A 16,126-nucleotide genomic window follows, 5' to 3' on the forward strand; every position below is an offset into this window, starting at 1 on the left:
CTTCCTTCCCTTGATCCTACTTCTTACCACACTACACATGGGCACACACGTGACTGTGTGCCCTTTAAAATAAGGCTGAACATTGTGCAGATTTTATATCCAAATGTTAGAAAACGGGTAGAATCAAACTGAAAACCTCCTAACTTTTCACCTCAGTGGCACATAAATATGTACTTAAGTGTGTGCACATACACATTCATTAGAACTATACCCAGTACCATGACACACAGTGAGAAAAAACAGACAGATATAGACAGAAAGGTGGGGGGGGAAGAGAGAGAGAGAGAGAGAGAGAGAGAGAGAGAGAGAGAGAGAGAGAGAGGAATCAGAGAGACCAAGAGGGTGCTCTCAGAAGCAAACAGATGGATGACAAGCCCCTTCCAGTCTAACCCAGTGAGAATGCTCACTGCTTGGGATATCACCTACCTGGAGCTGTTCTCTCCTCAGTTTTACTGCTTTTCCTTCTTCAACTACAAGGCTCCTGCTGTGCAGAGTCGAAGTATAATTTTGGCGACCCTCCAAGGACACTTGGACACAGATGCTTACGTCTAGGTAGGCATCTTTAACTTTCACTGTCAGGTTAAAGCTATCGAGGTTGCCATCACCGGCGTGCCTATAAATCACATGACCCTGCTTTAGGTCATGCTGGGAAAATGAGTGAAAGGCAGAATTGTTGACCAGGAGTCTGCCGTGTTTCGGGGGCTGCACGATGTGGAATTCAAACTCATGGTCTGTTCTGACATCCTGGTTTGTGGTGACACTCAGGTTGGCTGTTGTTAGGAAGCTGTCCCTCCCTCTGTGCACAAGCAGCCCTGTGTTGTTGACAATGTGGACATAGGCCTCTGACACACTGACCTCGAAAAGGGATGATGTGTAATGGACACCATCTGTCACAAACAGCAGAAACCGAGCAGAGTCTGGACCGTGGTGCCTGAAAAGCACACGTCCTTCCTGTAGGTCCTCTTGCCTGAACTGGTAGAGCTTCTGAGTCAGGTCACTGGCTCTCACCAAATCACCATTTGGTATGCCATGCCGAGTATAGAGCAACTGGCCATCATCAAAATCTATGTCGGGATCGTGGTAACAGAGGTCTGCTAGTGTCAGTAAGCGCTGGCTGTTCCGCACGACATGAAAGATCTTATCTACCACACGCACTGGCTTCTCATCGTTCTTCAGCTCAACAGTAATGCTGACTTTGATTTCTGTAGACATGTGCTCAGAGTCAAGACTTCTGATTCCTCCCTGTTGGCCCAGACCTATGGCAGAAGCCAGAAGGAAGAACTCATCCCAGCGGGTCTCAGAGTCATCATGAGCATAGACCAGCCTCTCGCTCAGTATGTCTTCATCTGTGAATCCAGTGGCCCTATTGTCATTTCCCAGAGAAGCAGAAGAGCTGACCAATTTCAATTCCCCATGCTGAGGACTCTTGGTGACTTTATATTGGAAGACATTATCGTCCAATGTTTGAACAAATAATTCTGATTTTGTAATTATTGTCCACTCTCCCTCTTTTACATACAGCCCGGTGTTTGTTATAGTGGTATGTGTCTTATCTGCTTTAAGGTTTATCCTAAAGTTATGATCTTTGGATTCTACGTGTTTTACAACAATTGAGAAACTAAAAGAATCCCATGACTCTTCCCTGGGCCTCCCCTGAGGTTCATAGATTACCTTAGCGTCTGTAATATTTTTTTGACTGAACATTGAACCGGTTTTAAGAACTTTATCGCCGAGTAACAGTTTTCCTTTACTAGGTGGAATTAGTAGCTTGAAATAGAGTTCCCTCGCAGCTACTTCCACACTCCCTGTTGCAGCCTGCAGATGACCAGAATCCAATACTTTCCTGTTTGCATTGCTAATCTCTAGAGGAATATTTTTCAGAAGTGTCAATTTCAGCCACTGCACAGTCACAGGGAACAGGAGCTCTTTGCTTACTCTTCCCTCTATGTTAACTTTAAATGTAAAGTTATCTGTAACGTTTTCCTGCTGCAATCCCTTGAACGAACTGTAGTATCGGATCTGACCCCGGTTGACAGAATGCTGAGAAAAGGTCCTAACTGCTTTCCATTCTCCGTTGGGCCCCCGATGCTGAATTTGGCCAAACTGAGGTGGGTGTGTGATGTCATAGAGAGTGTCCAGCTCATGCTGTCCACCATTTACCTTCACGGACAAGTTGCTCTGCGTGATGAGAACGGTACCACCTTGTGGTGCCACCACGCCGGTCCTATCAGCCACTTCAAAGTCCCAGGGGACAGCCATGACCCGCAATACCACAGTATTGCTAACCAGCTCACCGTCAGTTGCTCTCAGAACAATCCGAGAGTTTCGATGACCCTTGTGCACATAGAAAATGTTGCCACCTTGTAAATCCATGTCTGTAAAACCGCGGATGGCTCTTCCAGGGTCCTTGGCACTTTCTAAAAAACCACCCTCTGATTTGAAGTTGTTAAGAACCAAAAACCTGAGATGCTGAGAATCTGTGTCGGGATCTAACACCTGTATCACACCGGGTGTTAGTCGCTGCTTAGTGTTCTCAAAGAGAACTAAGTGTCCTTCTGGAAGCTTAAGGTATGGGGGGTCATTCACTGGAAGAACAATAATGTTAAAAACATGTGGATCCTGCAGCTGGGGTGGCATCACTTGCTTGCTACTAGAAAAAACCCAAAACGTAAAAGAATCTGTAGGCTCTTCCGAACCGTCGTGGACATACCACACTTTTCCACGCCTCAAATCTGACAGAGTAAACGTCCTCTCCATTTCCTGTGTAGGCCACACATCTATTTGTAGGAAGCCATGGGCTGGCATTTCCTGTATCTTAAACAGTATCTGAGAATAATTGATACCCAGATCCCTGAAGTCCATGCCCACTTCTATATGCCTTCGTTCCAGTAAGGCTCGCCCACCTTCTTGGACTTCCAAATTATTCAAAAGCAAAAAGCTGCCACTTTGATTTTTCAGAGGAGAACTAACACTGGGAACAGAAGTGGAAGGGGATGGCTCTGGAAACACGTCTTCCCCTGCCACAGAAAGATCTGTACCACGGAGACCCTCGCTTGTGCACCCAGCAGAAATGTCTCTGGAAACAAGAGCATCCCGCAATGCTCTCTTTGCCAAACTGGTTTCTAAGGCTTGCAGGCATCCTTTCAGAGACATGCCTCGAACAGATTTCCCAGGCACAGACACAAGTTCTAAGCCGCGCACGGTTTCCCACATCCGGTCATCCAGGCCACCCACGAACAGGGGGCCTTCAGACACAAATGCTTGGCTTTGCAGAGGCAGCCCCACCCTTTGCCTGTGTTCATCTACCGTGAGGTCCACATGCTTCCCCGTGACTCTGAGTTGAACAACGTGCCACTTGTTGTCACTAACCAAGCCGAGCGAAGAGAGCTGAGTTTTTGTTCCGCCCCTTCTTACATGAGCCTTCAGTAGACCCGCATGGATTTCCAAGGCGACAAATTCTCTTCCTCTACCTGACTGAAATAGAAGCAAAGCTTGTGGGGTTCCAGTTTGCAGAGCAAATCTCAGGGTCCCTTCCCCGTGTACCTTCCATTCTGGGAAGGTAACATAGGACCTAGAGCTGAAAAAGCTAATAGCCTCATCCTTCCCAGCAAAAAACTCGTCGCTACATCCCAGTGACACCTCATAAACCTTCTTAAAGCCAGGGTACGGCCTAAGGGATGTGAGGATCTCCCTCTGGTTAAACAACACATCCTCCATGCATCCACGGAAGTTGGGGGTCTTTCTGTCCAGGTAGGGGACACTGAGCTCCCCACGACCTCCTACATAGATTCCATGGTGAAAGGTGAAGTTCTGCATCCCACCAGCCAGCTGGCCGCGTGTCTCATAATGCTTGTCAACGACCAAGAAAACATTATCTTTGCCGTAGTGCAGTTCCAACGAATGCCAAACCAAATCGTCCACATGAAGTCGTTGCTCAGAAAGGAGGATTTGTTCGTCTGGACCCAGGGTTACTTTCACCTGAAATAGACAAGAGCCGGAATTAACGAAGCCCATCCAGGTGTTCATCCCTTGTGATTTTGGGGAATGGGTTGCTATGGACTGACCCCCTGCTGAGACTCATAGTGAGGCTTAAATCCCCAATCCAGCAGTATCAAGAGCCATTAGGTTGTTAAGAAGCCATTAGGTTAAGACGGGTTAAAGCAATGTCCTTCCAGAGAGTGTGTTCTCTTACAGCATGGACCGGGACATAAGAGGGGATTGTTAGAAAGCAGGTAATATTTAAGACACGCAAGAAAAAAAAAACAGAGATGACCCCACCCTGCATACATGGCATGTCATCTCAGTCTACTCTTTATTCTAGTGAGAAAAAAATTGTTCTCGCTTTCTGTTAAAATATGTTTATATATTTTAAAGATTTAAAAAAAAAAAGCATACCTGTAGTATTCCTGATAGAACTTCTATCAGGCAATAGACAGTCTTCCCAGCTGCAAGGAAGAGTAAACCTCGTGGCTTGCTGGTTTGAAACCTTAACTGAAGCGACAGCTCGGGGGAAACCTCTGTGGTGCTGAGCCCCACGTAGCTTTCTCCATAAAAAGATGCTATGAGGAAGAAAAGCACGAGTCAGCAAATGGACTACACAATGACTGCTTTATATTTCCGTCCTCTTCATAGACTGGCCCTGCTGAAGAAAGCTGCCTTCCCAAAGGCCACTCCTGCCTCCTAGGGTGCCCCACGGACCCAGCGTGCTGTACAAAGACTGACCCTGCTGAAGAAAGCTGCCTTCCCAAAGGCCACTCCTGCCTCCTAGGGTGCCCCACGGACCCAGCGTGCTGTACACAGGCTTAGCTGTCTCTTACCCATCTCGGGACAGCTCTGAGAGGTCTCTTCTTCATTAGACCCCTCCAAAGGAGCTGCCAAGGCTTTCACATCTGACGTAGAAGCAGCTCAGCTTGCCGAACCACGAGTCTGCTCCCGCGCCTTCTGCAGGAGCTGATTCAGAGCTCCCTCTAATCAACCTTCTGTATGTTAGGTTTCATCTCAGGTTTAGCTTCCCACAGAGCCTGACTGGTACTAGACATGGCTTAAGACAGTGACCCTGGGAGGGATTTGATGCTGAACCACCCTCAACTGAGATGACAATGGATGAATGTCGCTGTCCACAGGTGGGGCCCAGGCAACCCTGACAGGGATGCCAAAGTTCTACTGGTTATGAACTGGGATGGCACAGTAGTGACAGAGTGCGTACTCCTCCGGCTGTGAAACAAACAATAAAAAGCAGGGGGCAAATGTAACCACGAGAACAATGAAATGGGGTACTGATTGACCAGCCTGAAGTTTTACAGAAAGAAAAGCTGTGAGAGGCCACAGTCCTTCACATTTCTCACAACAGAGGACAGAGGAAGCTAAGGTTCATACCAAAAATCATTGGAGTAGCCAACCTCAAAACATCTCAACTAAACAAGCTCACTCTGATGAAACAAAGGCTCTGGTGGGATAAGAGCAGAACATTGCTGTGTGAAACTGGAAATCTACATCAGTGCCATTGAGCATCTTGACCCCTAGAACTCCCTGGAGCCCTCGGAGACCACAGGTACAGGTTATTCTTTTATTAAGGCCAGCACCTCAGAGTCTTCAGAAGCCTTTCTTCACCAGATATCATGGGACCTCTAAAGATAGACCCCATTGTTCCTGCCAGCAGCTAGATCAAAAGCGAAGGGCAAGTCACAACCCAGCCTGCCTGGGGTCATGATTGGCTGGATATAAGATAGATAAGGCACATGCCAAGACAGTGTTTATATGACTACCTTGGATGCTTCCCCCAACTCCTCCCCTCTCTCCAGGATTTCCCTGTGAAGCCCTGGCTGTCCTGGAACTAGCTCTGTAGACCAGGCTGGCCTAGAACTCAGAGATCCATTTGCCTCTGCCTCCCAAGGGCTGGGACTAAAGGTGTGTGTCACCACACCAGGCTCAACAGTGGGTCTCTTTAACTCTGCCATACTATGTGCTGCACCTTAACATTTATTACAGTCAGGGATACAATAGAGACTACACTGTAGGATCCAAGGACTAAATTCAATACCACGTACCAATGTACAAAATAAGTTTAGAAAGAAAAAAGAATATGGCAACATGATACTGCCAAGAAAATATATAATTCTCTAACACTAGATTCTAAAGAAATAACACTAATGAAATGCCCAATGTACTGGCTGGTTTTATGTGTCAACTTGACATGAGCTGGAGTTATCACAGAGAAAAGAACCTCCCTTGAGGAAGGTTCCCCCTCCATGAGATGCAGCAGGGGCAAGACCCATTATGGGTGGTGCCATCCCTGGACTGATGTATTGGGTGCTATAAGAAAGCAAGCTGAGCAAGCCAGGGGAAGCAAGCCAGAAAACAGCATCCCTTCATGGCCTCTGCATCAGCTCCTGCCTCCAAGTTCCTGCCCTGTGTGAATTCCAGTCCTGAATCCTTTGGTGATGAACAGCAATGTACAAGTATAAGCTGAGTAAACCCTTTCTTCCCCAACTTGCTTCTTGGTCATGATGTTTTGTGCAGGAATACAAACCCCGATTAAGACACGCAATAAATGATTTATTAAAAATGATAAGGAAGCTGAATAAAGTCAAGAAAATACAGATAAATAAGCAAGACCAGAAAAATAATACATCATGTCAGTAAGAATTTGAGCAAAAGAGAATGTGGCATATATGCACACAATAGACTTTGATTCAGCAATAAAGAACAAAATTGTGTTATTTGTAGGAAAATGATTGGAATGGAGATCTTATGTTAAGTGAAATAAGCCAGTCTCAGAAAAACTAATATTGCATGTTGGCTCTTATGTGCAAAGTTTAGAATGTAGACATAGACATATGACATGAAAGTGGGGAGAAGGATACCATGAGAAAAAGGGAACGCAGGGAGGAAAGAATATAAGAAAATACACAGTACACATGTATGGCAATTTTAAATTGAACCTGCTATTTTGTAAAAATGAACATACACTAGTAGAGAGACAAAAACATTTAAAAATATCTAAAATATAAAAAAGAAATTCAGCAAAGACATGGGGATCTTGGAAGGGAATCAAACAGGGATCTTGGAAATGCAGAGTTCAACAAGCCATTTAAAAAGTACAGTCAAAAGCAGCAACAGCAAACCAGATCAATAGAGAAAGAAGAGCGGAACTTGAGGGCAAGTCTTTTGAAAGATATTTACCAGATAAGAAAGAAGGTTGAAGGAGAAGGAGATAGGGGGATGAAGAAGAAAGCCTTCGCAAACTTTGGGACATCATTAACTGTACAAAGGTTGCATCCCAGGAGGGCCTAGAGGAAAAGAAACACAGAAAGGCATACAAAGTCAAATACGTGACATAATGGTTAAAAGCATCCATCACCTTGGGTAAGATTTGGATGTCCAGATATAGGAGAGACAAATGACCCAGACAGATGTGTCCAAAAAAGATGCTCATACCGACTTATTATAGTCAACTGTTGTCAAAGTCATAAGACAAAAAGATTTCTAAACTCTGAAATCGAGAAGCTTCCAAGTTGTATTTAAAGGAAAGTTCACTAGATCAAACAAAAATTTATTTTTTAGCAGAGTCTCACTATGTATCTCAGGCTGGCCTTGAATTCAAGCCCCAGCCTCAGTACCCCCTATGTGCTCAAATTGCAGGCATGTAGCACCATGTCTGGTTGTCAAACAGCAGACACAGAAGAAGCAGCCCTTGTCAACAGAGCAAAAGCACCACACCATAAAGAGGAATGAGGGGAATAATGCAGTGAATAGAACTCAAAACAAATAAAAAATTAACACATTTATCAAGAGTAAGGCCTTACATACATATAAAAACCTTGAGTGCTAATAAATCCCACAATTAAAAGATAAAAGCCTGCTGGAACGGATTAAAAAATAAAATAAAACTCAACAATATGGTACCGATGAGAAACTGATTACACTGGTAAGACATATGCAGACTGGAAACGAAAGTATGGAAACATGTCCTACAAAAAGAGAAACCAAAAATAATCAAAAATAGCTATTCTTCAATGAGGCAAAATATTTTAAAGACAAAAACTGCAAAAAGAAATCAAGAAGCTCAGAATATAATGACCAAAGAATCAATGAAAGAGGAACATGTAACAGAGCCAGAAGTCTCAGAAGGTTAAAGGCATTTTCCAGCAAGCCAGGTGACCCAAGTTCAGATTGATCTTGTGACCTACACAGTGGAAAAAGAGACTCAACTTCAAGTTTTGTCCTATGACTTTCACATGCAGAGAGAGAGAGAGAGAGAGAGAGAAAGAGAGAGAGAGAGAGAGAGAGAGAGAGAGAGAGAATCTTTAAAATATTTAAAGTCTATAAACAATTTTAAGTATATATGAACCTGTGCAGAAGCATGGAATTCCATAAAACAATCATTAATAGAGCTAAAGAAAATGATGGGATCTAATACATCAGTAGGAGACCTCAACAACACTTTTGACAATGAATAAATAGATCATCTAGATAGAAAAGTAACAAGCAAATTACAGCATACTTTAGATCAAATGGCTTTAGTAGTAGGAATGACAAAGCATTATAATACAAGTTTGCTTACAGTCTAAGAGACTTGAACTTTTGTTAGATCTCACAGCCAGAGTTGGTAGCTTAGGACTGTAACCAACTTGTTGCCTTAACACACCTTTAAGAGACAATTAAATAAACAACCTTACTTGCATTGTATTTCCATGTAATTAGCTTTTAAAAACAAAACTAATGCACAGCTGTGGTCTTAAATTATGCACTCTTCCATGCTCATGAGCCAGAGTAATGCAATGAGTTATGATAGTCCTGTGCTGGAAACAGAAACAGAGCTGAAAGCAGCTTTGTAAATATGAACATCCACCATAAATGCTGAATGCAGCATATGGATATTGCTTGATAAACAACAATGTTTATTATCCCGGTCAAGTGAGGTCAACTGGAGTCAATGACTTAATCCTTTGTAGAACTCTGTTGAAGATTTCTGTGACATATCCCTTATCCTTCCCTCTGAGATATATTCTGTGCTAGTCTATAAACACAGAAGAAAGCCCTTTGTTAGGGACACTCACATGCATAGATAGAGAGCAACAAACATATAGACATGGACAAACATACAGGGACAGAAAGACACACACGGGTGGGAAGGGACACATTTACCAGTTTTCAGGAAGGTGTGGCTCAGACTCGTGCAGTAGACAGAAAGGAGGAAGAAAGACACAGGGAGAGTACAGAAGAGAGTTCAAATCTGGGCTCACTCTTGGTTAAATGGCACCAAGGGAAAGTGTTCTGATTTCTTTCCTAAATGTGTCACTGATGCGTTATTGGTGACTTTGAGCTCATTATTAAAGTGTTTAAAGCAAACACAGGCAGGCATTCTCAGAACATTTCACCCACAATTATAGAACATACCTTTTTCCCTTCAGCATATAGAACTTCCCTAATATATCATGTATTAGGTTCAAAATAAATCTCAACAAACCCAAGTCAGAATCATGTCAGTATCTTTTCACATCACCAGGGAAACACAACTAGAAATTAACAACAAGAATAACAACAACCTTCAGCAGCTCTGTAAATTCACCGAGACTCAACAAGATGCTACTGAGCATACCATGGGTCACTAAAGAAATTAAAGGGAAATCAAAACTTTCTTGAAAGAAGTGTGAATGGAAATAACCTACCAAAATGTCTGTGACACAGAAAAAGAAGATGGAATGTGTTTCAAAAACAAATGAAAGATCTAAAACATGCATGATGATAGATCTCAAGGACCCAGAGAGGCAAGAGTAAGTCATCAAACCCCAATAGTCAGAGGAAAGAAGAAACTAAGATCAAAGAAGAAATAAAATAGACAATAAAAATGGAAATACGATCAATGAAGCATAGGGTTTTTAAAAGACAACCAAAAACAATAAAATAAAATAAAATAAAATACATAGAAATAAGTTTAACCTAGGAAGTAAAAGAAAATTAGAAGACATCAATAGAAGATATAGAAAAAGACACACACAGAGAAGAAAGCCATTGCATGTGCTTGAACTGGAATAATTCATATTACTAAAATGTCCATATGATCTTAAGTGACTTTTCAGATTCAAGGCAATCTTTTTGTTGTTTTGTTTTGGTTTTGTTTTGTTTTTTTAAGGCAGGGTTTCTCTGTGTAGCCCTGGCTGTCCTGGAACTCACTCTGTAAATTGCCTCTGCCTCCCAACAAGGCAATCTCTTTTAAGTAAACCAGACTACTACTACTACTACTACTACTACTACTACTACTACTACTACTACTTCAGATTTATTTCATGTATGAGTACACTGTCTCTGTCTTCAGACACACCAGAAGAGGACATCCAACCCCATTACAGATGGTTGTGAGCCATCATGTGGTTGCTGGGAATTGAACAGGACCTCCAGAAGAGCAGTTGGTGCTCTTAACCACTGAGCCACATCTCCAGCATGGCAATCTTTATCAAAATGCTGATAATCTCCAAAGAAGTAGAAAAAAATCTTAAATTTTTAAATTAAACATCAAAGACATCACAACACCTGATTTCAACGCATATTACAGTGCCACACCAAACATCATGTCATGGTACTGGCATATAAATGGCCAATGGAACATAGTAGGCACTCCAGAAATAAACTGATTCTCACTAAAGGCATCAAAAACATACACTGGAGAGGGAGGGAAGGGAAAGCCTGGTGTTGGATTATGACTCCTGTCTCTCACCCTTGTACAAACATCAACTCAGCAGCATCAAAGTCCCAAATGCAAGACCTAAACTACCTCAAACTACTAGAAGAAAATAAAGAGGGAAATACCTCGAATATCTCGTTGATATAGAAAGGACTCCCAAAGCACACAAAGGCAGCAAAAGAAACCATCAACAAAGGCAGGACAACTTAAAGGGTGAGAGAAGATATTTGCATACTACTCATCTGATAAGGATTGGTATTCAAATACACAAGGAACATAAAGGCTCCAGAGCAAAGGAAACAAATTCCTATTAAGGATCTCAACAGATTCTTCTCAAAAGAAGACAAATGGCCAATAGATGCACGGAAATGTTTGATGTAATAGCAACCTGGGAAATTCCAACTCAAAACTAGGATACCATCTCACCCCAGTTAAAATGACTGTTATAAAAACACTAACAAGTGCTGCAAAGTATATGCAGAAGTAAAGGAACTTTTGTATACTGCTGACAAAGATGTAAATTAGGGCACTCAACATGGAGATCCCTCAAAACAGTAAAATAGGTCTACCAGAAAACCCAGCCTTCTCCTTTCTGAGCAAATATACAGGGATGTGAGGAAAGCAAGGTATGAATTACATACAAGTCTTTGTTTTCTGCAGAACTATTTACAGTAGTTAAGATGAAATCAGCAGCAGACAGTGGATAAGGAAAATTAGATAAATAGTGGATAACTGATAGATATTAATTATATCTATCAACTATAGATGATCAACAGAGATAAGATTTATACACACACACACACACACACATACACACACACACACGTTTCTGTTCACAGTATACAAAAGTTCCTTTACTTCTGCATATAGTTATTAGCAGCACTTGTTACTGTCTCTATAACAGTCAGTCATTCTAACAGGGGTGAGATGATATCCTAGTTTTGAGTTGGAGTTCATTACTATTCAGCCATAAAATTAATTACAGCAAAAATGAGTGGAGCTAGGGAACATTATGTCAGTGAAATAAGCAGATATGTTCTCTCTCACATGTGGAAGGTTTTTGTTGTTGTTTTGTTTGTTTGTTTGGTCATTGTTAATGTAGGAAAGAGAGACTAGAAGCTGGGAAAGAGGAGAGCAAAGGGAGGATGAGAGTGATCAGGACACATTGTTTGAACCTATAACACACACAACTAATAAGTATCGAACAAAAATACACTCAAAAACTCAATGTCAACAAATCCATTAATGAGTAAACTCAATGCTAGAAATATAGAGTTAATATCTTTAAGAGAAAACAAGCAATCACAAGCCTCGCAGCCAGTGGAGTTTATTCTCCTGAATGCCTTCCCAGGTACATCCCCACTTCTGACGGGCTTGGAGGTTGAATTGGTAAGTGTTCAAAGGCAGGAAATGTTTTCTAAATCATAAGATCAACTGCTGAGATGATGAAATGGCATTCATAAACATTATCCTTATATGTTCCTACATTTCACCTCTCTGGCACTAATCAATTCCAGTCCCAGCAAGTGGTCAGAAAATACCATGGCCTCCAGAGAAAAACAAGGAAGTTGAGTTTACCACTTCTGGTCTGACAGTCAGAGGCCACTTGATGTCCTCAATTACCCCCATCTTTTCAGCCCCTCGTCCATGCCTCAGAATAACAATAAGAACAAACAGGAAGGCAAGTGAAATCAGTTCCCAGAAGGGAATGGAGAGGACTCTGCTGAAGGCAAGGACTTGTCCTAGCCCTGTGTGCTGACCTAAGAGCTAAAATGCTTAATCTAACTGGTGTTTGGTACTAAAGTAGCTAAAACACAGTGCTTAGACAGCAAATATTTATGGTGGCCTACGAGTTCTCGTATGAGACAGTTTTCAGTCACCATATTTACCTTAGAATTGACTACAAGTCTTTCTTCCAAACTCTTTCTAGCTTTCTGTTTGATTTTGGTTTTGTGTTTGATTTTGGTTTGGGTTTGGCTTACTATTTATTGAGTGCTTAGCATGTGCCAAGTATTGTCAGAAGGAGAAGGTAAAGACTTAACTTAACAGCTCACTGCTTATCACAATTAAAAATGTGCCCAGAGAAAAGGAGTGCCCGTAAGTGATGGAGTTAATAGGAAGGGGGCTGGGTTGGGTGAGCCAGGGGACGACTGAAGGGACAATCACAGGAAATGTCTTTCCCAGCCCACAGAGGAGCCCAAGGGTTTTCGTTGGTTTGAAGATTCAAAGATTAAACACAAAAGATTGTTGCCTTACTTTTCTGTTGCAAAGATAAAAATACCCCTGAGGAAAGCAACTTAAAGAAAGGGGTTTTTGTTTTGTTTTGTTTTCTTACAGTTCCAGATAAATACATTCCATCCTCGCAAGATGAACATGGCAGCAAGCAGAGACAGACACTGTGGTGGCAGGATCAGGAAGGGAGCTGGTCACACTGCATCTATACTCAGAATGCAGAGGGAAAAGGAAGTAAGGCCAGCCTAGTAAGCTTCAAGGCCCGCCCCAAGCAACACACTTCTCCAGTCAGGCTCCACCTCCTAAAGTTTCCACAACTTTCCCAAACAGCACCTCCATCTGGGGACCAAGTGTCGGAACTCCGTAAGCCTATGGGGAAGACCGTGGGGCATTTCACATCCAGACACAACTACCAATCAAGGAATCAGTAAGGCTATCAATTAGACCTCAGCTGAATCACTTAGCCTGGTTGAAGGACACACAGTGGGGGGTTTCAGGCAAGGCCTAGAGGATGGTACAGCAGGAAAGGCAGAGGGAAATGAAGAACTTGCGATGGGAGAGCACAAGGCACTGAAGGTGGAGTCCGGCTCAGGTCTGGATGAAGGGAATCGGTATGGCTGAGGCTGCAGCAACCTCTGAAGGCTGAGTTGGCCAACGGGGGCCAGCGCGGGGAGGGTTTCCTGGTAGGAAGGGCTGTCTCTGAGCATTACAACATGAGTGACTGGCTGCTTTGATGGCCTTTATAAATCTCTACTTGTTAAAAATCTGTGTCAGTGATTATTATCTGGCCCCAGTAACCTGCCTCCCAGAATGAAATGCAGAATTTCATGACCAAAATCTTTGTAAGTCAGACCTCTGCCTAGTTCTCAAGGTATAGCACAATGCCCAGGACACATTAGACTACTTAATAAATGACTGCCTTAGGAATCAGGGCTCTGTCAAAAGAGGCTTAGGAAAGAATCCGTTAGGGAAATGATACCATCAGACTGTAACTCACAAGGCGACAGTACTGACACACAGGCTTGAAGGGAGGCCAAGAAACAGACGAGAGATGAAAGAGCCCAAGAGATGGCTAGAAAGTATGGTGCCGGGATAGGGAAGAAGCTGGAAGGCAATCCTTACAAACGTTTAGATTTGAGTTGGGTTGAAACTTACTGAGATGGAAACCTGGGATTAGAAGACTTTGTGCTTAGAGTTGTTGACACACATACAAGTTTGGGGAGCAAATGAATGACTCGCTAGCTAGGTTCCTTCCAAGGAACCTTCCAAGCAGAAGGCGCAACACTGGCAGGCCTGTGAAGAAGGCTGAACCCTTTGCTGTAAATAATGCATTAAATAGCTTTCAGTTGGAGGGGACAGAAGGGTTCTGTATTTTAGAGAAATGGGTCTGGTGGCTCTGTGAACTAGGATATAAATTAATTAAAGATATATTTAATAAAACATTTTGAACCTATTTGCTGCCATTGGAAATCAGAATTACTTTTCTATAGTTTTACTATCTAGGACAATTATAGGATTGAAATTTGTCTTTAAAACTGAAATCAGAAAACAAAGCAAAAATTCTCTGTTATCATCCAAATTTCTAAGATGAAGTTCTTAGAAGAGCCCTGCACTAGAAAACTCCTCGTGCTGACACTGTGTGATTTAAGCTCATTAAACCAGTTGGAAAGGCAGATTTTTGCCCTGCAGATCCTTCTTAACAATCTCTAGTGTTTTAAAATTTCATAGACGCTGTGTGCACATCAAGTTCTAGTGGACTATTTATTCAAGAGACGGCTAACTTTAACCAGTTACTCCGAAGAAAAAGAAAACTTACAAATAAAAAAATAACTTAGCACAAGCATCCTAAACACCCCATGCAGCATTCCAGCAGATTAACACAAAACCTTACTCCATTACATTTAAGTCACAGCAGAAAATCAATGACCCGAAATTTGCGGTATGGCTATAGGATGAGAGGTTGACCAGATGGCTCAGTGAACTGTGAAGGGCAACACTGGCATCAAGCCCCTCTGCTATCAGAGGAAGACAAGAGCAAAGGGCAGCAAGTTCAGATACAATAAAATATCTTCAGGGACTGGGTTGACCTACGTCAAGCAATCTACAGCCCTTCAGCTCTTTGCAGACTACAACCCTCTAGACTCCCAACTCTACATTTCACCCAAAGATTTGCTTCTCTGCAATTGCTCTGGGCTAGGTCTTCAGGTTACCCAGGCAAAACCAACCCCAGTTTCACCTCCTCTCAATGATGGTCCCTGTATCTGACACAACTCTGGGGGAAACTGGTCCTGAAGTCTCTGATGCAAAGAGTCCCTTCTAAACAAGTGAATGAAGTAGTCTGTGTGTCAGCCTGCCCTGGTTGAGCCACCAGCTCCCTCTGCTGTGCCACAGAGAGTCTCTGAGGCTTCCTCCTAGGACATGCATGTCCTTTCTGGAGCCAGGCTTCCTCTCTAGAGTGACAGCGCCTAAGATCTCAAGTTAACAGCTCTCCCTCCTCTTCAATGGCACCTGACTTCTAATGCCTAGAATTCTGTGACCCTTATCTATCTTTTGCTTCACCCATGGTTGAACATTAAGTGTTTCAACTATGAGGAACCAGCACTCTGAACCACCAGCTGCTAAAAAATAAAAATAATCTGAATCAGTACATCAACTCCAAAGGAATGCCAGGATATATCACTGCACAGCCAAAGGAGTATATTAGGAGTTCTGAGGGAGTTGTCATCTAAAAATGAAACAACAAAGGAGAATTCAATTTGTCCCTTTAAAGCTGGCTGAAAGTCTGTCTCCATCAGCATGTGAAATGGCTGTTCACCTCTCGATGCACAAGCAAGGAGGGACCCCACGATGTGGGAAGCCGACTGTGGGAACCGTCTCAGTTGGCATGCACTGCTCACACCACAGGCGGGCTGCCCTGGTCAACTAACTTTGTCAATCACATTATCTCACTGTAAGTAAACAAATCCTTTAAAAAAAAAAAGAAAGAAAGAAAGAAAGAAAAGAAAAGAAGTAAATCAAGGGGGCCTTGGTTTGAATGTGGTCTGTATCCGATGGTGCATGCACTGGGAGCCTGGGCTCTGCTATGCCAAAAAGAGGTACCAGCAGCTTTGAAAGATAGCGTGACTAGTGGGAGGCTGTTTCCCTAAGGCTTCTCCCCTGGAAGAGGTTACAGGAGTTTTCTGCGAACCCTTGTTAGCTTGCTGGAGGAAA

The 16,126-nt window shown here is 42.8% G+C and overlaps 1 protein-coding gene across 1 annotated transcript in view; it reads right to left on the reverse strand.

Annotated features, from left to right (window-relative positions):
• The window catches only part of LOC127666855 (chondroitin sulfate proteoglycan 4-like), a 67,245-nt gene that overhangs the window by 47,913 nt on the left and 3,206 nt on the right, over positions 1–16,126 (reverse strand). Inside the window, exons 2-3 of the mRNA XM_052159844.1 lie at positions 4,396–4,559; positions 427–3,978 (exon numbers count right to left, since the gene is read on the reverse strand). Coding sequence (XP_052015804.1) covers positions 427–3,978; positions 4,396–4,559 — 3,716 coding nt within the window. The remainder of the gene's footprint in view (positions 1–426; positions 3,979–4,395; positions 4,560–16,126) is intronic.

This window comes from Apodemus sylvaticus, chromosome 16 (assembly GCF_947179515.1).
Source record: "Apodemus sylvaticus chromosome 16, mApoSyl1.1, whole genome shotgun sequence".
Taxonomy (NCBI): domain Eukaryota; kingdom Metazoa; phylum Chordata; class Mammalia; order Rodentia; family Muridae; genus Apodemus; species Apodemus sylvaticus.